This window comes from Alosa pseudoharengus, unplaced genomic scaffold (assembly GCF_046254945.1).
Source record: "Alosa pseudoharengus isolate Yale_2024_CS ecotype anadromous, Long Island Sound unplaced genomic scaffold, YU_APseudo_1.1 YU_APseudo_1.1_scf_15, whole genome shotgun sequence".
Lineage (NCBI taxonomy): Eukaryota > Metazoa > Chordata > Actinopteri > Clupeiformes > Clupeidae > Alosa > Alosa pseudoharengus.
This window is the reverse complement of record NW_027468620.1, coordinates 24,752,958-24,779,577: the sequence shown is the minus strand read 5'-3', so window position 1 is coordinate 24,779,577 and position 26,620 is coordinate 24,752,958. Positions and strand designations below refer to the sequence as shown.

The following is a 26,620-nucleotide window of genomic DNA, read 5'->3' as shown; positions in this document are numbered from 1 at the left end:
GGATAAGCACATGAGGTACAACTAAAGAGACTAACACGCTAACAAATACACAACATGGTAAACGCAACTACAACTATTATAATCGACATGACACATTCTAGCATTCACTCGCACTGCATTCTGGGAGACACTCATTCCACGTTAAACATGTACATCCACCGACGCTACATAACCCCCTCCCGAGCCATTGTCGTCCCCGGCAATGACAGCTCAGCTCACCGCTCGCGGCTGCATCGGTGTCAGTCCCAGTGCTTAGTCCAAGTGACCGGAAAGCCTCCGGCTGCACGATAACCCCTCCCGACTGGAAGGGCTCTCGGCTGCCTCTGTCACGTCAGTTCTCCCCCGAACAAGCACCAGAACCGGCCAGACGTGGGTCGCGGTGTCGCTTGGGCCCTCGGTTTCCCGCCGTGCAGCTGCGCTACCTCAAACAGCAGCAAACAGTCCCACTGCAAGCCGAACCCCCGGATACGCTGGAACCCCTGGACGTTCGGTAGCCCCCTCTGGCTACTGTGACAGCTCGTGGCCGTTGCCACCTGTCCACAGTGTGCCGATCTCCAGGCGGTCAGCAGTCCACGTCGAGGTCCCTCCTCGCGCTGCCCTCTTGTAGAACTTTTGTCGGCTGTCTCTCGAGCACAACGATGCTCCACTGTGGCGGGAAATGGAGACCCCGACCCTCTCAGCAGGCTCGGAACACACAGGAACTCACACACAAAACATGAAAAACATTGCGCAGACTTGCGTCAACCGGAACGTGCGCACTTCAAATCTCAACAGTCCACAAAACGATAGCTCCCAAGGCTCTACAGGTCGACGTTACCCTCTTGGTCACTAGCTGGAGCACCGCAAGCTCCCGAACTAGCAGCTATGACTCCATCACACTCTCGACCGGCAGCTGACGCTCTGGAAGTTCTTCAGTAGCTGGCCGTGTAAACCCGGCCGCTGTGGTCGTGTTCCAAGGTCGTCAGAGAGTTCGCGCTCTCTATAGATGAGATCCTCGGATGACGGCAGCATCGACATCGGCGTCGAGCCGGGAACTCCTCAGCCGGGGCCGCTTCCTTCAGCGTTGGCAGCTCTCGTCGACTGTGCAGGGCTGGTCCCGCTGGTCGCCTGCACAGGTCCCGCGCCGGGCCGGAAGGTCCTCCATCCTCCGCAGTGGCGAGCTCAGCGAGCTGGCTAGTCCTTAAAAGGACCATTGGAACATCTGCTGAGGTTCGCCGCCATCTTGCTGGTCTGGTCTTCGGCCTTCTTCTCCATCTTGATCTGGCGTAGATCTTCGCGACCCGGGAGGGGCCCATCCCACTTCTGACACCAATGTAGCGATCTCACCCTCAGACAAGATTCACCTTTGGCCAGGACGGCCATTTATTGGAACAGGAAGACTCATACGGACACAGACAACTATAGGGCAACACAGGGGTAGTCTCAGCCGCACATGCAACACACAATAAGGGTTTACCACACACATCAACACAAGGATAAGCACATGAGGTACAACCAAAGAGACTAACACGCTAACAAATACACAACATGGTAAACGCAACTACAACTATTCTATTATTCCACGTTAAACATGTACATCCACCGACGCTACAATACATTTAAATGTTAAAACAGCTTGCCATGCATGCACACACAATGGTAAGCTCTGCTTTCAAGTTTACCCAGTGTAGGCGGTTTGCCATAAGGTATGTTAAAATCGCTTGCCATAAAACTGCCAGGTCATGGACAACAGCATTTGCAAGCAAGCTAATCTAACAGGGACTTTCCAGTTACTTTCCAGTTAATTCAGTGTGTTCCCAAATGCTTCAAGAAATTTCATGTGTTAACCCTGCCTAACATGTTCAAAACTACTGCGTGTTATGCAGAGCTGCCAACTCTCACGCATTGGCCGTGAGACACACACATTTGATTAGTTTCACACGCTCACACGCCACACCCCCGATTTCTCACGCTGAAGTGTCAACCCGGTCGGTCAGATGCCTGAAAAATGAGTTTAGCCTATGTATAGACCTACTGTACCTGTTGAGACACTGATCGACTAGTTATGCTTTCAGAGACGGTGAGAGGGTTCAAGAGCACCCCCTGTCTGTGGAATTTTCTAAATGTTCTCTCATTTGCTATGCTACTTCAGAAGCCATCCCAGGCGCATTCCCCCCGCATTTCCCCGGCTTCAGGTATGCTTTGAGTATTATTGAGTATTTTTCACGCTGAAATGTCAACCTGGTAGGTCAAATACCTGGCAGATGAGGTTCAACTAAACTAAACCTATACATATGATATCACATGATATCATATGAACGAGTGGAATCTAAGCTTTCCAATGATATTAGCGCCAAGTTGCTGTGATAAATGGTTCGCGAGAAAATTAACATTGAACCGACGTGCAATTTAGGCTAATCATATTTGCATTTTGCACACAGTGCACAGCCATTACTCTCGGTTTAATATCTCACTAACCCTTCACACAACACGTGGCAAACCCAATATCACAATAAACAGCAAACCCTACTGAATACGAGGATATAAAGCATGCCTCTGTGCAATAAGTGGTTTCTGAGTAATCCGTTTTGAAATTTATTCTACATAGCCTCATTGGGGCGAAATTATGTATAATGTATTCTAATGTAAACTATTTGTCAGTAGGCCTACATACATTTTTGTAAATTGCTCAGCCATAGATTATCCCACTATCATGGTTCTTATATTGTCAGGTTCCAGCCAATCCCACTTACACAGATAAATGAATATATTTATATTGGCATGCTTCCTAGTGACATTAGTGCAAAAATATGAAGAAAATCAAATAATGAGACACAAATATTGATATAAAGCCTGACATAAGCCATATGCAAACATTCACATACGTTCCCAGATATGGGTACATCCTGAAAAAGGAAGAGCATGTAGGTTATAGGCTATGGCCATTACAATGACCAATATATTATCCTAAATGAACTAATAACACAGGTGACCACTTCTGCATAATTTCATGGAGTGCTGAAATGTGCACACATTTTTGAACATTTCTGAACTGTGAAATGTAGAATATGTTTTTGTGGTTGTGAACTTATTGTAATATCACCATAACTATTCCACCTGTGTGTGCATAGTTATAATTCTGAAGTGCAAAATAGCTTAGGCTACAGCACAAATATTTCCATAAAAATAAGCAAGTCTGACCAATTTATTTTGAAAGTGCACCTGGTTGATGCATTTAAAAGTATACAAACATTTCTTAAATTCTTACAAAACACCCACCCGCTTTTTAAAATTGTTAGTTTGTTAGTTTGACAATTGACAATTGACCGCCCCCACACACACACACACTTTTTCCGTGCGAAATACCAGTGCTGTTTTCAGCATCTGTTTAGTGCTTCATTGTCATTTTCATTGGATTCTCCCATTTGCGCGTAAATCGCTCGTAAGCTTTTTTTTTTTGTTACATGCATTCTCCAATTCCGCTTCTGTCACACACACAGTGACAAGTGGCAAATCCCCCGCAGTGTTGAAGAGATCCGTCGCCCCCCTCACTTTTGATAAGGAAAAAAGCCTTATAGGTACGCCAAATAAATAATAACCTATAGGTTTACGCTAGGCTATGTAAAACTCCCCATTAACAGCATCACGTCACTAACCACAGCTAAGACTGCACAATCTCAGTTCACTCTGTTGGATATCTGAAGCCAGTTTGTCTACTTAGATACTGTGAATTATGGCCGGGGTCTTAAGACAAAGTACAGGCCTTTAGGGGCAGGATTGTATTCGAGACAGCCCTTTATTTCTTATGCGAGTTTTATTTTGAGACATGCGTTTCTTGGAGCGGCATACTGGTAGGCCTTCAAAAGCATGACATTTTCGGTTTAGTTTGATATTTAATTGACTTTTGGACTGTTTGATTATATTGTTAAATGTTGGGACTGATGGGCACTGAAATCTGGTGAGGTATTTGATGATCACTATTACGTTCCATGTAGTTGAAAGAGTGTCGGGATTTCAAACAAACCATCCGCTTTCATGCGTTCATTGAACTTCCGCGGTGCTGTAATGGAAACCTTATTGCGCAGCCAAGTAGCCTATATATTGAGTTATTTTTAAATTATGCATGATTTACTTTTTATTAATTTCGTAGTCTGGCTTTATTTTGTTATATAGAAGTATCTAAATAACCTGTTAAAATGTACCAGAATTCAGGAAATTGCATCTAGTCCAAAAAAATTTTTCGGGTGAAGGACCCCCATACCCCCGCTGAAATGTCCCACCCACTTTCAGAATGCCTCCGACGCCCATGGTCCTAGTAGTAGGCTAGATCCCTTTGATACCAGTGTTAATTAAACTCTGGGACCCTGGTCCCAGGGATGGATTACTGCACGGGCCTTCCGGGCCCAGGCCCAGGGGCCCAAGGTGTCAGGGGGCCCTGAAGCCCAAGCCTTTGCAAGGAATCATTGCCTCAATATCAACACATCAGGATGTAGGCTATGAATCTGATTGAATTTAGTATTGGCCATCCCCAAAATGCACCAGAATACAGGAAATTACATCAAACAAATTAAAAAAATTCTGGGGGAGGACCCCCAAACCCCCCTTCCACATTATGCGACAAATTAGTGGGGAGCACTTAATACATCTGGGCCCAGGGGCCCGAAAGTTCATAATCCGTCCATGCCTGGTCCCTACACCTGAGAACCACTGATGTACATTTTTTTTATTGTACGGTATAATGCTGAATGAGCCAAACAAACATTTCCGCAGCAAAATTTTGGTTGGCCCCACCAAATCTCACTCCAAGGTTTTTTGAAAAGTTGGCAGCCCTGTAGGCTACATGTCGGTGTTGAAGTGTTTAGATTCCCAGAGCTAGCCTAGTAGGCATTTTAACAGCAACTATGGCTATGCGCTAACACCAGTCAGCTGAGTTTAATTAGCAATAACGTACGGAGATGGTTTCATAGCCTCTTTGACAGCTCAGTGACATCATGTATGTAACCTACATATTTTTGTTTTTGCCAGCTAACTTTTAACATGATCTTCATATTCATTGTGATGCTATATGGGCCTCATGCACATGAAAGATTAATATCATGCCATTTATGTTGTTTAACACACCGTGAAATAAAGTGTTCACCTTACAACTTTGCTGATAACATTTCAAATAAATGTCAGTTAGCGCATTAGCAAGGATATTGTGTAACGTATAGGCTAGCCTACAGTTGATGTTGTTTCATAGCCTTTTGCTTGTGTGTAGTCAGGCCCACTGCTAGATTTTGACAGGAGCTCGCGATATCGCTTTAAAGTAAGCTACTTGGGCTCAGGCAAGCTGTCAAACACTGTCCACTCGCCTATGTGGTGCACCCCTTTGATTTATACATCCAGTGTTATCATATGTTAGATAACTGTATCTGGATGTGTTGCTATCAGAGCAAGACGTTAGAGATGGCGCATGACATGCAGTGATGCCGCATCACTGCATGTCCCTCGTATAAAAAAAAGCACCGAAATGAGGCACCGAAATCCACGTTGTTATTTGATGCAGTTACTACCGTTTGCGTCGGCATCGGTGCCATATTAGAACCGTGTTTCGATGCCCAACCCTGATAATGAATGACTGTCAGCCTCTCACAGGAGGCAAAAGTGGTAACCTTCTGTGGCAGGGGCAGTGTCAAAAGAGGCCTACTTCTAGTAAAAGTAAAAAAAAACGGTAACACTACTTTTTTATATATATATTTTTGTGCTTTTATGCCTTTAATTGACAGGATAGTGGAGGAGGAAAGCAAGTGAGTGGGAGAGACAGAGAGTCGGGGTGGGATCCGGAAAGGACCACGGGCCGGGAATGGTGCAGGTGCCCTAGCCAGTTGCGCCACGGCCAGGGCCACAGGTAACACTTTACTTGACAGTATCGACATAAGAGTGACATGACACTGTCATGACACATGAATCCTAACCCTAACCCTAATCCTAACCTCTAACCTCACTTCCTTTCATTCTCCACTATCCTGTCAATTAAAGACATCTATCTATCTATCTCTATCTATCTAATCCAGTGTTTCTCAAAGTGTGGTCCGGGGACCACTGGTGGTCCGCAAGCTGACCCAAGTGGTCCGCGAGCAGACATGGTAAAATATAATATAGATGAGTATTTTTTGCAATATTGAACCAAATTGTATGTAAATCCAGACAGTTCTGCAACACTGTTTATGTAAGCTAAGCCGGTTTAAATTAATCTTCTGACACAATAAGCAAGGTGCAAATACAATAAGCAAGGTGGTTCAGTGAGTAGGTCTACTGTGTAATATACTGTTGAAGTAGGTCTACTGTTTTTTTTTTTTTTTTAGCTAGGTGGTCCGTGAGGTTTTTTTTTATTGGTTAAGTGGTCCTTGGTCTGAAAAAGTTTGAGAAACACTGATCTAATCCTAACCCTAACTTGTTATGACAAAAACCGAATGTCACTTAATAACAGAAGCGTTAAGCGCTTTCAGACATACGTGTAAGACCGGAGGTTCTGCCGATGTTAAACGGTGGGGCCGTATATCTGAACGACATAACCGGTCATATGGAAGTCCGAATTCACCCGGTGTTTATACTACCCCCGACCTAGTATTTCCTCCGGACATTATGTAAATGTGCTGTGTCTGAACAAGGAGTAGAACATTCGGTTAAAATCACACCTAGTGAGAGGGCGTGTTGGTGACGTTTCTTTCATGCGTCCATGTGGTTAGATCTGACTTAAATGCCAGTGTTATGATGGAGTGGCATAGTGCTGTCCAGAAAATCTCCAACCTGGAAAGATGCAGACATCACGGAGCTACTGTCCATGAGGGCATACAACATTTTGATAGAACACCTGAAGGGAACGTTAGAGACACGTTAGGCTACAACTGCATGGCAAGGAGAAACGAATTCAGAAGACTGAATCATCATAAGCAGAAGGCGCTGAAAAGGCAGTAGCCTATAGCGACGTCGTTGACGACAATAACAGGAGTATTTAATAAATTGTTAGCCAACACGGTTTTCTGTTCATTGATAGCCTTCATGACCTGCTGACCTCGCTGATATTTGCTGAGCATATGCCTAGAGAAAATGAAAACGAAGAAAACCCAACTTTGTTCCAAGCTCCTTACGTAAATGCTACACATGGGGAGAGGATGCTTTTGGAAAAAATAAACCATGAAAAAACGAACAACTTCACTGTTATTAATGTTAGTATTTTGTTTGTTGCTTAAAAACGTTGTATGATCTTGAAGTCTTGAGTTAGCCTACTGAATTGGCTGGTAGCCTACCATAAAGTTTGTGCATGCTCTCTCTCTCCAACGCAAACCAGATTTGGGGTTCTATAGCCTAGCTAATTCTGGTACATAACGTTGAAAACAGATAAATGTGTTTATTTGAAGCACACATACAAATACTGTAGGCTAGGTCAATTTCAAGTGCCCACTTACGTGACTAGCCTACTTCAAGTATTAGCCTTTGCACAATAGATTTCTTCTTCTTTAGCCTACATAATGATAGGCTATATTTTGTAAACAAGAAGCAGCTGTGACAGGCAGCGGCCGCATATAATCTGCGTCATGTCTCAGCATCTTGTGAACTCTACAAGCCCCCACCCCTCACTCGACAACCACACGGAGATTCTGTAATGTGCGTGTATGTCGTTCACACATACGTCCGTGTAAGGTCAGTATTAGGTCCGCAGTTTAGCATCATATCTGAATCATCCGAAGGGTAGGACCTCCGTTTGACAAACCTCATATACTCCGGAGGTTATATCTGAAAGCGCTTATTATGTCATAAACGTTTATGACTTGTTTATGACACGTTCATGACAGTGACATGTCACTCTTATGTCGATACTGTCAAGTAAAGTGTAACCAAAAAAACTCATGATTTCCCCTTCTCATTCATTGCCATGCGATCAAAGTGCCTAAGGTCTACTCAGGTCAGGACTGTCACTGGCTCTTTTTTCCAAACAGACATACTGATAATAATTAATTTAAATGATGGTCATTTTGTTGTAAAAATGTATATTGGTTTGTGTTGCAGAATATAAATGCAATGAGTATAAGTATATATAAGTATAAGTATATATACTCTTTTGATCCCGTGAGGGAAATTTGGTTTCTGCATTTATCCCAATCCGTGAAACACACTTAGCACACAGTGAAGTGAAACACACACTAAGCCCGGCGCAGTGAGCTGCCTGCAACAACAGCGGCGCTCGGGGAGCAGTGAGGGGTTAGGTGCCTTGCTCAAGGGCACTTCAGCCATGCAAGGCATTATAAAATAAATATGGACTCACAAACGCAATCACACACACTTGTGCTCCTGCTTGAGTGTATTCTTATCTAGCGCTCAATCATTTCCCACTCACCCAATTATCCCCTACACAAGAGAGCACTTTCAATAGAATTTATTCATTTCATATGTTTTCATTCATTTAGCAAGCAAATATCAGCCCCAATGGGGTTTTTACATCACAAGGCTTAATCATTGGCAAGGGTGGCATTGAAAACCTCCCTACCAAGAGCATTCAAGAGCATTACTGATAAAGTGGTAGACACTGTCAATATTTCTCAAATAATAAATGTACATATTCAGTTTTCTTCAATGATTCAAATAAATCAATAGAAAGGTTTATTTTCAGTCTCTCAAAACTAGGAATATTGGTTCTTTTTCTACGATAAATGCTGTTGTTTCATGACTATAGATGGTCATCTACTCATCTACTCTAGTGGTGAAAGTGATTGTTTGTCTGATGTTTGGCAGACAGTGGACAAGAAACACCAGACCCCCTGACAACTTGCCTGTTGTCTAACCAATGCCATCTGACTGACGTGTTACTCCACACACACACAAATGTGGATGAGAGGGGGAATGAGAGAGTCAGTAGAGAGCAAAGTAGACGGAGGAAGGAAGGAAGGAAGGAAGGGCAGAAATTTGGCCGGAATACCCCACACCACAGATGCCCCAGAGAACTCGTCTGTGCCAACGCTGCTCAAGAGGTCAAGTGGTGAAAAGAGGTGTTAAGAGCCTAAAGTGCTGCAGTTAATCACCCAATAAAAGACAGATCATGAGAAGGACTGTGATTTGGGTACCAGCACGGAGACGCCATAATCAGTGTCTGGGGCCTTCATGTGTCATCATGAGAAATTACTGACTGTCACATTAAAACGCTGCTATTCATAATCACTCGGGACCAGGCGAACATCTCTGACCACTGCTCAATGGCAAGAGGCATCTGTGGTTTTGCTCCAGCCTCGAGTCTATTATATGGGTAGTCTTTGGGCAATTTATCTGCAAATAATCTGTAAGAAAACACTGACTCACTCACACACTCACTCACACACACACACACACACACACACACAGAGAGAGAGACACACACACACACACACACACATGTACACACACACACACACACACACACACACTAATCCCGAGTCAGTTGCAGAGTAAATGAGCAGAGAGTAAAGTCATTATGAGTGTGCCAGTGTCCTCGACAGCATGCGGTAACAGCTGATTAAAACTGAGACGGCGGATAATCTTACTGAGGGTGAAATGACTAACACACAAGCCAGCCAGCCGGCCAGCTCCGAGCTACTTTCCTTTCTGATGGGATCTTCTGAAGGAGCGGGATGTTTTAAAACCAACAGCAGCATGTCTCAAATTCTCATTCCATTTAATACGCTCTTTCATCTGATTAAAAATGATTAAGCGGCGCGCTATCTGAGACCGTTGCGTACTCAAATGTGCTTTCCTGGAAACATCTTCTGTTCACATTTCGAGGAACTCACTTGAGACACATTGGAAACAAACATAGTGGCTCAGACTTAGCCATAAACAACCCCAGCCAATCAACACACTTCAGGAGTGCAGAAGGGCGAGGTGTAATTTGGTTGGCTGTTGGAGCTCAAATCTCAAGTACATTTTGTAAAACTAGTCACATTTACTTCAGGAGCACACATGGGAGAGGGCAGTGGTGTAGTCCACATGATACGCAGGTCTACACAGTATACCCACTTAAAAAGCACCAAGATTTCCATATAACCACCACTTAAAAAATCCCAGGATATGTATCAACATATACATTTGTGATAAAATTTTGACATTTGAGATATTTTTCGCAAACAAGATGTGACAGTCAACGGTAGATATGGAAAAGACATCCTTGTCCAATAAGGCAGCATTCTCACACCCGTCACCCGGAGCACCCTTTAGCAATATCACACTATACCCACTACAGCAAACGAGACTACACCACTGGGAGAGGGGGATATTAAAAAGAAGAGGAGAAGAGGAAAGAAAAGGGTGAACTCAAAGGGAACTACTCACAGCTTCTCTAAAGCGGCTAGCCCAAAGAAGGAGCCATTTTTCAGGAGGGAGATCTTGTTGTGGCTAAGAATCCTGGTGAAACACAAGAGAAAAGATGCATTTAATGATCACGCTTCGAAATGAAACCATATTTCATATTTATGCAAACAACGGCCAAAAACAATCACTTAATCTGAAAAGCACTTAGTGAGTGAGGTATAATTCATATGGACTGCTGTCATTACGTTGTCATCTCATGCATGCCTGACTTGCTTTATGGATGTATATGGCTTGAATTGGGGTAATGATCATACAGTTAATGATGCTCTCCTCCTTCCTCTACACAGCAGTGGCATCACCAGTAAAGCATAATTATACCATCAACAGCACACATCGGATCAATAAAATCTCATCTACAGCTCACAGTCCAAAAGGATTATTGGTAAACCTTTGGTCCCTATAATAAACAACACAACAGTAAATATTTGATGTTGGTATTGCGAGACAAGCTCAGGGATTATACAACTGAGGGGGCCCCATTTCATAAACAAATGAGCATGGTTGTCATTCTACTGGGACGTTGAGCACTTTCTCTCAGTTTTTACACTGCAATACGAGCTAATTAGATCAGTGCTATAGGTGTGTGTCCCAATGGTAATTCCGACTAAAAAATACAGAATCAACTAAAGCAAGCTCCAGGCAAAAAGTTTCACTGAAACTGGTGTGTATACACGCTCACACACACACACCAGAACATATACGCAAATGAACAAACAGATACATCCTCACGCATACACACACACACACACACACACAAACACACACACACACACACACACACAGATAAAGACACCGAGCAGGCTCCTCAGGTGTCGTGTTGCGCGGTCCGGGGGGACTCGTTAGGAGAGTGCCAGACCCCAGCGACAGCGGATGCCCAAGGCAAAGTGTTCCAATCAGACGAGAGATGGATCCTCTGGCTGCTCCGCCCAGCTTCCCGTTATCTACTCCAAAGACAAACAGCGGAGAGAGTCCCACCATTGATTTCCAGCGTTCAGGCAGAAAACAAGTGTAAATTATTTTGACTTTGAATGCTGAGACAGTGGTTAGAGGCCTACAGGGGAACAACAGGGGAAAAAAGCGACGTGACAAGAGATTAGGTGTGTGTGTGTGTGTGTGTGTGTGTGTGTGTGTGTGTGTGTGTGTGAGAGAGAGAGAGAGGTGGAAAGAGGGAGGAAACGTGAGAGAGAGGGCAAGAGAGAGAGTGAAGGAGAAGGAAAAAAAGAAAGAGAAAGTGATCACAAGAGATGTCAGATAGAACAGAGAGGGAAGACAAAGAAAGAGAGAGAGAGAGAGAGGGAGGAAGAAAGAAAGAGAAAGGATGAAGGTCCCCTGATTAATGCAGCACATTCTCCATCCACCTTGATCCGCATTACTTCCACGAGGCACACCAAGCTGCCATTCCCTGCCTTTTTTCACATTTCGAATCTCGTTGAATATTGATCGCTCTTGCAAGACCTTATATCATCCTGTCAGAGCGTAGGAGAGGCACACACCACACCAGCCTGCTTAACATGCACGTCGCTACACACCATCTGCCCCCCCCCCCACACACACACACACAAACTCATTCACACGGCCACATTAACACACACACACACACTCTTTCAAACTAATCCTATCTCTCCCTCACTCACACACACGCTTTCTCATACACACACTTATACACACATCCAATTCACATACAAACACACACACACACACGGACGTACGCACACACACACACACACACACTACTCTGCGTAGGCAAGGTCGCCTGAGTGCCGCCTCTTCCTCCTCCTCCTCTCCAAGGTCGGGCCGTGAGCCCTGGGCAGCGGCGGTAATTGGGACGTGTCACAAGTCACCGCGGTGACGCATTCCTTCAGCCCTCCATGGCAGCTTACACATCCTCCATTCCAAAAAGCCTCCCAGCTGAAATTACACTTCCCCTTCCACAGAGTCACAGCTGTAGGAGACGCACCCATGCACGCTGAACCCCTCAACATACTGTACACCCACGTACACAACACACACACACACACACACACACACACACACACGCACAAACACATAAACAAACACACACACACACACTCTCTCTCTCTCTCTCTATCTCTCTTTCTCTCTCACTCTCTTTCTCACACACACACACATACACACACAAACACACAAACAAACACTACAATCAGATCTTCACAAACAAATATCAAACATATGCGTCTCCGGGCGTTTGAAATTGAATCTGAATAGAATCTTGAACAATAGACTTTCCATCGGAACACAGGTCACAATGCACTGCCATGGGGATATGCTGACAAAGCTACTGTACTGAGAACAAAACACGTCACTGGATGACCCGACTTGAAATTCTGATCCCAGGCCTGCTACTGCAGACCTCCCCAAGGTATTCAAATATTCAGAGTCGACAACACTGCTGTAAAGTCTGTAAAGAGTATTACCAACAGTTAAATTGAAGGTGGCAATAAAACCGAGCAGGGCTTGAAACTGAGTTGTGTGTATTTTCCCATGTTTGGGAAACAAACTCACGTCAGTGATATTCCAGTTAATGGGAAGAAATGAGTTCAGTCTGACTAGTCAGTTTTGGCAACCTGGATAATGTGAGATACTCAATGCCAGGTGAGACACTTTTTTCTTTCTCTCTCTCACACAAATACACAACACACACACACACACACAAAAAAAAAACACACACACTATGACTATCTCACTCTCATAGACACACAATCTCTGTCTCTCTGTGGGGCAGCCATGGCCTACTGGTTAGCGCTTCGGACTTGTAACCGGAGGGTTGCAGGTCTGAACCCCGACTGGTAGGCCACGGCTGAAGTGCCCTTGAGCAAGGCACCTAACCCCTCACTGCTCCCCGAGTGCTGCTGTTGTGGCAGGCGGCTCACTGCGCCGGGATTAGTGTGTGCTTCACCTCACTGTGCAGTGTGTTTCACTAATTCACGGATTGGAATAAATGTAGAGACCAAATTTCCCTCACAGGATCAAAAGAGTATACAGTATATACTCTTTCTCTCTTGCTCTCTCTCCCTCATACACATTCACACACACACACAGACACACACACACACTTGAATCTGCATTTTAATAACCTCACTTCAAGTCAGGTCTCATTTGTTCCTTCACAGCCACTGGAGCCGTTTATGGGTCTGATGACTCACTCAGCCAGGGACACCCAAAACAAACAACTCATTTATGCGGCAAACATTTAAAGTAAATTAGCATTTCAACACCCACACCACACCACACCACAGCCAGTTACCACACGTCCAGTGACCGCGCACAGAGGAACGTGGCAGAATGGCGTCATATGCCGTCACAGACTTGAATCAATGGGCTAGTGGATTCTTTAGTCATAAAGAGTCTGGCGAATATAAATCAAAAGTCTGGTAGTTATGCATTTGGAAGTGTTGAATCGGTGATGTGCAGAGAGCACAGCTCAATTTCACTTTAAAATGAAGTAAAGCTATACGATCCAATTTCTGTTTTATTCCATTTCCTGAATGTACTTATGAGACTTTTTTATTCATTGTGAATGGCCTAGCTATTAGCCTTTCATTGCACGCACACACACACAAAATATTTTACACATTACAGCGAGCAAAATCCCAGATAGCAAAACACTGCCGAAAGCCGGCTACTATAACAAATTCCTTCATCACAACACAGCGTGAGCGAAACAATGAAGCACCCCATGAAATCTTTTTTTCTTCCTCAGAAAAGACTCTTTTAAAAAAAAAAACAGGCCACTGATAAAAAGCCTGTGGGGAAGGGAAGGGGAGTGAACTGTCACCAGCAATTGCATTACAGCCAGTCTATACCGAATGACCTTAATACGCACAGCGCTGTGGAATTATTCCCATCGTGTAGGTGTCAAACTCAATTGAAAACCTTCACCACAACTCAATGTGACTGAGGGGATAATGAATGGCTGCGTCCCCATTTGATCCGTGTATTTCAGAATTATTGAACACACCTTGGGCCGGGTAAATGACACCGCGCGAGTATAAGGACTGTTAACGGAATTGATGGGAGGAGAAAGTCGGTCTGAAATGAGAGCCCGCGGCCGTGGGGGGGTTGGGGGGGCAGCAGGGGTTTGCTGACGACGCAACAAAAACGAATAGCACAGTGCAAGATATAATGCCTTTGTGACCTCTGGACATATCATACGTTCATATTGGGATGGGGCATTTTTATGTCACTAGTGACCCTATAGAGTGGTGAATGGACACATCCTTCCGTAGGCCACCAGGTCTTGAGGATCAACTAGTTTGCCAGCCATTGCTGTGAATACTGAAGGGATGACGAAACAGATTCTACTCCACGTTTCACAAGAAAGAATGTGAATTAAACTTAAAAAGGCCATTTGTGACTCGGTTATGGTTTCGCAAAACCATTGAAGCTGAACAGCCAATCAAATTACAGCGTTACTGTACTGTATGTGCTCGCGAGGCACTGTGTTGATTGGCTGGGATTCTTTCCCCATTTACAGAACAAGGTCACCTGAGGTCACCTGAGCGGAAACACGGAGCGGACACCTACAGGACTGTGTGAAGCAATTCCCTGAATTTGACCAAAAAAAGTGTGTGGGCCTGTGAACTGTGTCTTTAATGAATCCGTGTGTCCAGCCCAGAAACACATCTGGCCCAAATCTGCCACAGATCCTCCTGAACCCGCCAAAGTCCATCCCCAGATCCCCTCGGCCGCCACAGCCTGGAGAGGAATATCATGACTTCACAAGAAGGAACTGTGACTAAACCTGAATTTAAATAAATCTTTATACTGTATTTATACCCATCTGTATGCACTATATTCCTACTGTATATTCTATGGCATTGCTGAGTCAGAGGAGGATGTGTGCCTTGATCTATATGAGTCCAGCTGACTCATGTCACGCCATGTCCACTGGAGAGTCCGCTGCCATCTAGAGTGACGGTCTTCGACCCCGGAGACTGGCGAGATGGAAGCGGAGTGTGACTGATGGGAGCCGCATGCACACACACACACACACACACACACACACACACACACACACACACACACACACACACACACACACACACATGTGTCTGCAGCTGCTGTGCCTCCAGCTCGTGCTCCGGCTCCAGCTCAACCCTGTGGCCCGAGCTGTCAGGAAGCGGCGCTGAAGCCTGCTTCCTCCTCCTATTCATCAGGAGCCCACCCTGATCTTATCGCCTCCGATGGGCCCCAGGAAACACACATCCACTACAGGAGCGAGGAGCTGAGGAATTCTGAGGATTTCTTTTTTTATTCTTCCCCACTCCTCCCAAAAATACAAATGTTCTCAAACAAAGAGTGATCATTTCAAAAAGGGGGGAAAGTCAAAGAACCAAGAGGGATCAGAGAGGGTAGATTAATTTCTCTTAAGTTGGATGCCATATTGTTTCAGTGGCTGGGGCGCCTGTAAATAAACCCTGATAAAAGTGTGATTTCTCAAGCTCGTAGTGAAATAACCCCCAAATGGCAGACCACAAAATTGAGAGACGTTACTGCAGGCGCTGTGCTGAATAGGACCTACTGACAAAAAGAAAGAAAAACAGCATGCAGCAATTAGACCACAAGCAATCTCAAGGACATCGCGGCATCAACATCAAGCCCTCCAAAGCAAAACACAGAAACAAACAAACACACACATACACACACTCTCTCTCACTTCTAACACACACACACACAGACGCTCTCTCTCATTTCTAACACACACGCACGCACGCACGCACGCACACACGCAGAATGTGCCTATAGCTGTGGGATGGATTTGCAGGGGATGGGCTGGACCATAGTTTGCAGCTCACCTCCATACCGCACCACCCTGCTGCCCTGGTCACCCCTCTCTCTCTCTCTCTCTCTCTCTCTTTCTCAGTGCTGCCTTTGCCCTACACTGACCCTCGAAGCGCGGGGAGCCATCGCAGAGACAGGCAACTTCTGTTTGTGCAAACTCGAGCGTGTCCTGCTTTGTTTATGTGGCAGAAAAAGCAGCCAGTCTATGACCTCTGCATGCCTCTGTTTCTCCATCCTTTCTCCCCCTTCTCTCTCTTTCTTTCTTTCTCTTTCTCTCTCTCTCTCTCTCTCTCTCTCTCCGCCAGGCTTCTGCGCAACGTCCAGGAAATCAGAGGCAAAACATAATTGTACATTACGTAAACAGGGTCGTGGCGAAATACGACAGTGTCCTTACAACTTTGTATTTACAATATCAATTATGTTCTCGAAGGATAAGCAACATTCAGAGAAGCATATTAAATGTTGTCCAGCAAAGGCTATCTCTTGGTCTCTCTCTGTTTTTCTCTCTGAATAGTTAAAGCAATGTAGGAAAAGAAGGAGGAAACAGTTAAGTGCCTGTGTGAAGACAGTTTACATGCACATCATTCATTTGCCATCCCACAAACAAAGACTTTCAAGCAACAACATTCCCACACAGAAGTGGAGTTACTGACACCAAAAAGAAACACTTTCATTTCAAATCCCATTTAACCATTGAGGAGGTTACGAAAGAAATCACTTCTATATTAGATGGTTTTATTTGAAGCATAGATCTTTTTTCAAGTGGATATTATGGTTCATCTCCCTACTGGGCTCAGTAATTGACTAGCTGTCTCTAGGCAGCCTGATATTGATGCAAGTTGTTTTTGATGGCAATCCCTTTCAGATCAACACTCATTATCTACGCAACAAGCCCAAATGTAATGTTTTCAGATCGCACCAGCCTAACAATATCTGACACAATAAAACCATGCTAAACTGCATCGATTTTACCTCCAGTGAGGCAGTATGTCTGGCCAGTGTGGTCTGGCTGATGATGAGGGAAATGTAGGAAAGTCTCTGGCCCGATGAGTGGGCCGGTCTGAGGGATCTGGACATTATTAACAACGTCTGGGTCTTGTAACTCCCATCCCTGTCCCTCATGTCTGCTCCCGTACTGCTAAGTCATTCACTTACAGTACAATCAAACACATACACACACACACACACACACACACACACACACACACACACACACACACACACACACACACAAACACAAACACACACAAAAAAACACACACACACTGTACATTTGTCAGTTGCTCCACTGAGGGCGAACACTAAAAATTCACTGTTAGCAGGAGCCGGCAAGAATTCCAACTGTATTATTATAAAAACGGCCAAAGCGAAAATAACTCAAATTGCCGTAATCCACAGACACCAATCACAGGGACCCAAGTAGGGGAAAGATCAAAATGTGAACTATTACAAACATGCAGTGAGACTGGCCCCCCGTCTTTCCAGCCACTTCTGCTCAAACGTCCAAACCCTGTGTTATTCTATAATATCGGGTTACTAGGAACAGCTAACCAAAATAACATATTTCATATCGAGTAACATTGACCTTGGACGCGAAACAGACATTGCTCTGGAGTTCAAGTGGGTATTGAGAGAGCTGCGAATAAGGACTCCTCCCTCACCACCTGCCCCCATCCGACAGGAGGTGGGACAGCTGCCCGGTGACATGTAACGAGACAGCAGGTGAATACTTCATACTTATCGTTGGTCAGTTACCAGTCTTTCATATCAAACGTAGTGGATTGAGCGCATCGAGTGGCTAATCCTTCTCAGTGTGAGAGAGTGTCCCCAGTGGGACTGACGCCTGTGATATCAGCATTGCTTGCAGCGCAGCATGTCTTTTTGAGCTACAGGAATCCCCTGCAAAGTGGGAGAGATTATGTATTTACACACGCATAAGGCCACCATGGTGTGATGTGATCTCATAGCAGGAGTGTCATCACCAGATCATCATGTGCATTAATCTGATTATCCGAGAAGTGGGGATGAGATGAGAGAAAGAGAGAAAGGGTGAGAGAGACAGAGAGAGAGAGAGAGAGAGAGAGAGAGAGAGAACTGACAGTGTTATAAAATTGATATGAAGGTTTGTGAATGTAAGCCATGACACCATCATTAGACTGATCATTTCCTGTTTTGTTTGTTTTGCACACATGTGCTTGATCTAAATCAGTCAGTATATCAATCGTGTTTTTGCACGACGATTACAAAAGAAGCTGCTGCTGCTGATTGTCAAGAATTTATCGCAACGGGCAAAAAGAGAAGCTCAAGTCCCCTGCGGATTAAACTGTCATGTTCTACGATGTTTTAAAAAGCCGAACGGCACAACATACTTCTGAGGGTTTCGACTGTCAGTGGGACACCAGACTTACGACAGTTTAAATAACCCCTGTATTTATCCAGCTCCAAAAGAGGGAGGCAGGATCTGCAGACCAGGGAGCGTATCCTTGGCAGGCCTCTTATTTTTCTTTCTTAATATTTTTAGACGTTTGACACTCTCAACGCACTCAGACACATTCTTGAGTTTCCAGAGGTGTAGCGGTGGGGGGACTGGTCGACCTCTTTATGTGTTTTGGTATCATTGTTTTTTTGGGGGGTCATGATCACATGCTTGAGATCGTTTAATTGCTTCGTGGCTTTATTGAGACTCTTCTCCAAAAGAGCGAAGCGATGAAACAATTGTTTGTAACCTGAGTCATTTTATTGATGACACAATAAAAAACGCTGATCGTGCGGGCCTGTATAAACTGAATGGGTGTACGCAGTGGGCTAGCCACTAATCTCCGGCTTCCTAATGCTTGTGGAAATTAGAGCCATAAAATAAACCCGCAGCACCTCATTCTAAAACAAAGTGCTATTAAAAGTTTTGGAAGGAACCATCAATTTCAGGCTGCGGCAGAGCAGTCACTCAGCATAGCAGGATGGAGAGGCACTGTTTTCATAGCTCGGAGGGACACACTCTCGGAGACGCTCTTGGATCCAAAGTCAGGCACTGTTTTCGTTAGGCCGTCCTTTCTCCCCGACGTCTGTGGTCACACTGCATATGGCTACAACAATAACAAAACCAACTGGATGAACATAAGCTTTTATACTATGTCTATGTATGGATCTATGCATCTGTACAGAGTGTACATTAATGGTGTTTCACATGGTGACCATTCTATATAAGGTCAGCAGTCGCTTGAAGCAGAACTTGGGTAAGTGCTTTTTCCCTGCTTTCTCCCTCGGAGTGTTTCCAGAGCCCTGATGTACTATGATCTAGGACCCCAAAAGACAGCAAAAATTTAAATGAGACAGACTGTGGAAACTGGGGGTGCAGCACCATGTTATACTGGGTTTTTGTCTTAGCCATCTGTGTGGTCATGATGAAACAGGGGAAGAACTAAAAGCAGCCTGTGGCTGAATACTCTATTTAAGCCTGCGTCAGGCAGTTTACAAAGCCAGATCGAGATCCCTTTATGACAGAGCACGGTAGAGCAAGAACAAGAACGGGGGGGGGGGGGTGCGGATGATGGGAAATACTTGGAGCTCAGCCCGCTTTGCTACCGGCACAGTGATCATCATCATAAAGGACGGCGCCGCTTGTTAGCAGTTTCCTGTCACAATGGCCCTGCTCTTTTTATCGCGATGGACTGGGTGATTCCTCATTGGACAGCTGCCCCTGGATTCCCCAGGAGTTTATAGCTTTAAGAAACAGTTCCCTAGAGAGGAGTTGTAAGATTTTAAAATGTAGGGGCCCACCGATAATTGGTTATCCAGGAGATACTGATATTGGAAACCTATATGCATCTGTAGTAAAAGATGAAAATCTTGGTGTCAAATTTTAGAATAATGCAAACACAAAACGTAGAACAACACAAAGCAGAATCATCAAAGAGAGTCTAAGGAATAGTCATCATATACTTAAGTTGTCAAAGCCAATTTTCCTCTGATAACTGACATTTCGTGCACTCACCTAAGCCTTCATGTAAGTGTTTGTAAGGAGGGGAAGAGTAGCCTGAGGCTGGCCGGACGTGGACACTGCAGACCTTAGTGGAGGTCTCCACCCCAAGCTCTCACCATGCAGGAGTGCTGACAGCATGCACTTCAAAAGGCTATCAGCTCAGTTCAAAACCTGCCCACATAAAAGAAGTGGACTCTCACTCTCAATGATCACCACTAACTGGATTGTAAACTCAGGTGAACGCACAGCGTTCACACAACATCCATGGGCAAAACAATGCCTGAAGTGCCCAATGTCCATTTGAGTGTGAAATATTTATGACTCATGCATTATCTTGAAATGATATAAAATGCACATAATGTACACAATGTGGAAAACTGCTGGAGGGAGGACATTCTCCTGCAGTGGTAGAGGAGAGAGTAAGTAAGAATGAGCTACTGACCAATAGCACTGACCAACAGTGCCATCTCATCACTCATGTGTAAAATCCATTCCCTGACTTAAAATCTTACATCGCTCAAAAAATAAAATTGCATAATTAAGTGGCAATGCCAACAATGTTTCCTGACTTAAGACAGGATAATTGACTAGACTTCTACGTCTCCTTCTATTTATGCTGTAATTTGGCACCTGTTGAAGAAGTCCCAACCCTGCACCCAAATAAGAGACTGTAACATTACAGGGTGCTTGTCTGGTAATTTCTGTGGAATTTGCATTTGAAATGGCTGTGGATTTTATTCTCAAAATATAACCACAGTCAGTCATATTTAACTCACAAACCTGAGGGTAAGAAAACTGATTTTCTAAGTCAACATTTAACTGCAGTCCACTATCAACGTTCACATAGGCATCATTTAAACAAACTAAATGATGAAGTCATTGGCATTTTTTAAGAGAAGAAGAATAATCCTACAGAGGAGAAATACTGCAGAGAGAGGATGGCTTTCATTACGTAAGGCTAAAGTATCCAGTAGGAATCATCCATGTGGACTGCTCCTTTTTCACAGGGCAGGTTTACAGTACTGCCCTGTCTAAGTCTCAACAACAGCCCCAACCCCACTCCCCACCCCCATCCCCAGCCCTGCCTCAGCCCATCACAATCATGTCCTCCTGAATCATTTCTCGCCACTCTGTACTAATTTGTCCTGCTTTTCACCCCGTAGACACATCCTTCTCTCTCTCTTCTTTCACTTTCACTCCATCTCTCCCTCCCTCTCTCTCTCTCTCTCTCCCTCTCCCCCCTCTCTCTCCCTCTCTCTTGTTCCCACAGGCACATTTGGGTTTGACATGCAGGTGCACACAGGCAGACAGGTGTCAGATGCAATGCCCCGTGATCCATTTGCCAGGGAGAATGCCAAAGAGGCACAACAGAGCAACCTCAAGGTCACCATGACAAGGCAGCATCGTCAAACTTATTATGCTCTGATGCAGTAGGGGAGCACTTCAAAAATGGCAAAAAGCGAGGCACTGCAGAGAACACAAAGTGCTTGGGAATGAAGCCTTAAAAAGCCAAACGTTCCTGTTCCTGATGCGGCTGCCGGATCGCATCTCAAGTCAGCAGGCATTCCTGAAACGGCTTGTTTGTTCTTATATGCCCGACATCTGCGGTAATGGGAATGACTGCCTGACACCGACACTATAAACAACATACAACGTGATCCGAATCATCTGGACAGCTGACCTACAGGCACACTGAGTGATTCTGCTTTTGTCTCCTGGCTCACATGGGAGTTCAAACATGTACAGCTACAACCTCTAGCAATGTTTGTGGATTTTTTTTTTTAAACTGACAAATAGCAAGTAAAGTGTGAGCAACCACATTTATAATGCTATGGAATGTCTTAATGCAGTGCTCTGCTCAGTAAAAAGGTGGATCACTCCAAGTATGTGTCCAGCATTTCCTACATGTGCTGACAGCGGAAGGCTTATAAGTTGCCTAAGTGGTTTTCTGCTAATGACTTTTCTGCATGAGTGTGTGTGTGTGTGTGTGTGTGTGAGAAGGGGGCTGTGAAGGAGGTGTGTGTATGTAAAGGGGGTGGAAGTTGAAGGAGGCCAGAGAGAGTGCATTTAGGTCTCTCCCGAGCCATTTAGCCACCTCTGTGAGATCCGACATGTGCACACTTCCCTCGCAAGGCGCTGTTTGTTTTCACAGCAGGCAAAAACAAAAGTGAGACGTGGGAGGCCACTCCAGGTTGATAAAGGTCATGTTTCCTAGTGCACAGGGAGCAGGGGGCGGTGGGGGGGTTGGAGAGCTTCCTGGCCAGCCATGGCCTTCCAAGCCCCGACATGCAGCCTCCAGATAGGAACTACTAAACTGAAATCAGCATAGAGGCATGAGAAAGTGTTGAAGCACTAAAAACGTCGGAATAGCAAAAATATGTAAATTAACAAAAGAGCTGTTTAAAGAGGTTACTTGTTTCTCCGTGCTTATCCATGGTCTAAACTAAATAGCAAACAGGATAAAAGACTGTGCCATCACCCTGTGCCACATCATGCCAGAGATACTGTCGTTTTTTGGAGGGAGATCACTAAAAACTGCTCATTCATCTTTAATACTGGCTCGTAGCACAAGGAAACGCAACATGTGCCTCAAGTGCTGCCACATTTAAATCCATGGAAAACACTTCAGCAAATGAATGTTTTATGTTACACTGGAAAGGGGAAATTCAATGACTTTAAATGAGGTAGGGCTTAATAAATATTTGAAGGTCTTCCTAAAGAAAGATAATCAGCATTTATATTGAATATGGTTTAAGTTTAATTTACAAGCTCTCATATGGAGAGATTAATCATGTATTCACATTCATACTTCAATAATCCCATTTTTCAGACTGCATACTGCCACAAAAGATAAGAGTACATGGATAAATATAAATTCAGGATAGATGGTAACATCTGCATCCTGTTCTACGCTGGGGTCATCTACATACAGTAAGTAATCTAACAACTGAATATACTTCTAATACAATGTAAACAAAATCCCCACCAACTGCTACATAAGAAAATACTGTATTTATATCATGTTGGCTCTCTTCATGTACTATGTGGTATATACAATCTAAATATTGTCAGTAGCAATAGCTAACATATCAACAATATTATTTTGTATGTCATATAATATTTCATTATCACAGAAATATGACAATGACACATTGAGCAAATCCTCAATGTACTGAGAAGGTCAAAGAAAGTAACTTGAGGCAGGTGTTCTTTGTCATCTTTGGTACTCTTGGCGTGGAACACAGCTATACTTGTCAAGGAGACACGTGGGCTGAAAATTAATGGATGGCTTACATTTTTTAACATTGAGCTATATGCTAATAATATTTGTAGTTGCAAAGTTTACACACATGACTGTTTAATATAAAAACCATTCAAGTTGAAGAAATGCACCACTATCTAGGTGAGAATAGAAAAAAGAGGTAATTGAAAGCAAGTGACCCTACAAATGATGGATTCATATCCAATTCAACATGTAAGAATCTCATCAGTTATGTTTTATTTCTTGCATACAATTTCAAAGATGAGACATTTTGCGTAAGTCTGTGCTACCTGGACAAAATTCCCATAAAAGTAAGAAGCCGATGGCAATATCAAAGCTGTATGGATGAAATGTCATAACTTTATATTTGTAATCAGAATATTTCTAATTGAGATGATGAAAAGGGTGGCAAACTGTTGCAAAACACAGCTGTAGCAATTTCATGTTGATACACTTTTTCCACTTGCACTATTTTATTTGCAAATAGTCATAATTGTATTTTTTATTATATGTTATCTGCCAACACTTATTGCTTACCAATAAGTCAAAAGTAGAAACGTTTAGCCTAGTTAGCTCTATGGATCTTTATGGCTCCATGCAGTTTATTAATTGCAAACCTGAAGTTAAATTTCATTGTATCTCCATTGAATGTATAATGTTACTATTTATTACTTCTGCTTACTTGATGATTAGCAAAAACAATGGCGCAACATTGGTATGCAGCATCTTTGGAGAGGTTGTCATGTACACAGTAAAATTACAAGAGTGGAATTCTTTAAGATTTAGGCTAATTTTAACACTGTGTGTTAAATGACCCCCTTTTTATCAGGGGAAAGTAACAAACTCTACATAATCAACTATTGTCAAAGTTTTAACACCTAATCGAATTGGACTATAAACTCAGAATAGTATTGAAATCAACTCTCAACTAAAGAGTTACTGAAGACTGTTGACTTTACTGTGTATCATAACAAACTGTTTAACTTTTTAATTATGGGTGCACTGGGAACCACCAAACCACTCAATGACATCTCCATAATTTCATCACCAGCAAAGTAAGTTGCAGGCTTGCGCTGACACACCCACCGCTGCTGCTCAACTTCATGTATAAGTTATTATGCCAACTCATTCAAATCGATCATACTTACAGGGAAACCGTAGTATTGGGAAGGAAGCTGGGCTGCAGAGTATCGAGCAAGTCGGCGTCATTGCACACGACTTTAACGCGTACGTTTTGCCTGCTTAGTTCTTTAGACCTTTCCGAAGTGCAGTGACAGCTGTCAATAATCAAGTCCGGGCAGTTCCTGTTGGTGAATACACTCCTCCACAATCCCAGAAGGACGCAAAGTAACGTGATAAGTTTCATCATGGAACAAACGTGTCACAAAGTTCAAGTTAAGAAATGCATTCCATTTTTAAGGACGAATTGGTTGAGGTCATGTCATATCGTCGGTGCAGAGGTGACAGGACACGTTGACTGCGCGGGAGTCACCTGTCCCCGTCCTCACAAAAGTGCCGTATCGTCTTGTAGGAAACTGAATGGGGAGGTATTACTTCATCACATTTGTTCGATAGTTTCTGAACTTATGAGAGCAATTCTTGTGCACGTTCAACGGCATGGTCAGAGGTAGATGTAAACTGACAAACTTCAAAAGTAAATCCTACTATCCAGCGACATCCGCGATATTCTTTCCCGTGAAGCGCAAAACGGTATGTTCCGCTACCAGGCTGTTCATTTGGCAGACGTCAGTAACTGAACCTCGTCAAACGCCTGAGATCCTCTGCATATTTTCCATTGCGTAAAAAGTTGCAAAGTGCCTCCGTACAACAATCTACTATCAACAGGTTGCTTCTTGCTCATGCATTCCCACTTAGTCCCGTCGCATTGGGAACCCGGCGAAGTCCCTCCTTCCTGGGGGGACCAACTGGAGGAGACTCGGTGTTTTTATTGGCTCAGAATTAACCACATGACTGAATGCTGCTTAATTTTCCAAATGAGGCATATCAAACTTGACAAATTGCTTATGGAATTAGTCAGAGAGCTGAAATTCAATAGCTATGTTGCTGGTATTTCCCCTTGTATTTTCAGCATATGTAATGTTGTAATAACCAATTCGATGAACATTTAGGCTATATAGGGTTGGCAAAATAAGTTAACAACTATCAATGTATTATGATGTGTATGATGTAACTGTCACTGAAATGGCTTACTCTAACTTATTGTAAAATCCAAATTTGTCAATGTACAAATCATATATATATATATATAATGCTTAAGTAAAGCAATAGTGTACTAACTGAATCTTAAACTCCATCTTGTCAGGTCATGGTCAAGCTTTGATAGAAAGATTAAGTGAGGAGAATTGCTCTCTATAGTATGATAAAACATCTGATGAGAGACATTGTGTAATAAGAGACCATTCGTTCTTATAACATTTTTTCTTCTGAATTACTAAGCAATATGTAAACATAAAAGCAAAACTAAAAACATGCATATTTTCAATGAAGAGAAGCATCTCAGATGTTGATATGCTTTCTACAGTGTAGCAGTGATCACTTGCATTGTGATGACAAAGTCACTCATTATCTGTGATTATTTGGTTTCTAGGTTACAAGCTTGAGTCCCATGCTGAGGGAGACTGCATGTAATTGCTCTTCTATTGTTGTCATGCAAGATGCATGTCTCTATTTCAGCTTTCATACAAATTGAAGCAAAATGAGCTCTCTTTTTAAATTAAATTTTATGCTTTATCTCTTGGCAACCATGGCTTCATGATGGGAGAGAAATACTTTGGTTAAGATGAAATTGGTAAGGGTTCGCCTGATATTAGCTGTGGATGTGACAACTCAACACATAACATGGTCTATTAACTGGACCCCTTGTCTAGTGTCCTGTCCAGACTTGTCTAGTGTCCACATGCAGTTATCGAATGTTGAGATGTAACACCAGTACACTGCATAAACAATGGCAATCAGCCTGTCTTCACACCATGTGGATGGATTCATGTTACACTCTAGGAAGGCTGACTTGTGAAGGAGAGAAAAGAAGCACAGTACTGATGAACCCAGACGTCTCAGGAGCCCAAAATGGAAAAGTCTTTCTGTATTTCTTTTTCTTTCTTTCTTACTTACTTTCTCCTACTCTGATGCAATCTTTCTCTCTTCCTTCATCTGTGCCTCTCTCTCTCCCTCTCTCTCTCTCTCTATCTTTCTCTTTT

General features: G+C 43.6%; 1 protein-coding gene across 1 annotated transcript in view; it reads right to left on the bottom strand.

The window, feature by feature from the left end:
• adgra1b (adhesion G protein-coupled receptor A1b) overlaps positions 1–25,240 on the bottom strand; it is a 135,864-nt gene extending 110,624 nt beyond the window's left edge. Inside the window, exons 1-2 of the mRNA XM_076285985.1 lie at positions 24,551–25,240; positions 10,321–10,392 (exon numbers count right to left, since the gene is read on the bottom strand). Of these exons, the coding sequence (XP_076142100.1) occupies positions 10,321–10,392; positions 24,551–24,771 (293 nt within the window). The 5' untranslated portion in view covers positions 24,772–25,240. The remainder of the gene's footprint in view (positions 1–10,320; positions 10,393–24,550) is intronic.
• Positions 25,241–26,620: the final 1,380 nt, after the last annotated feature.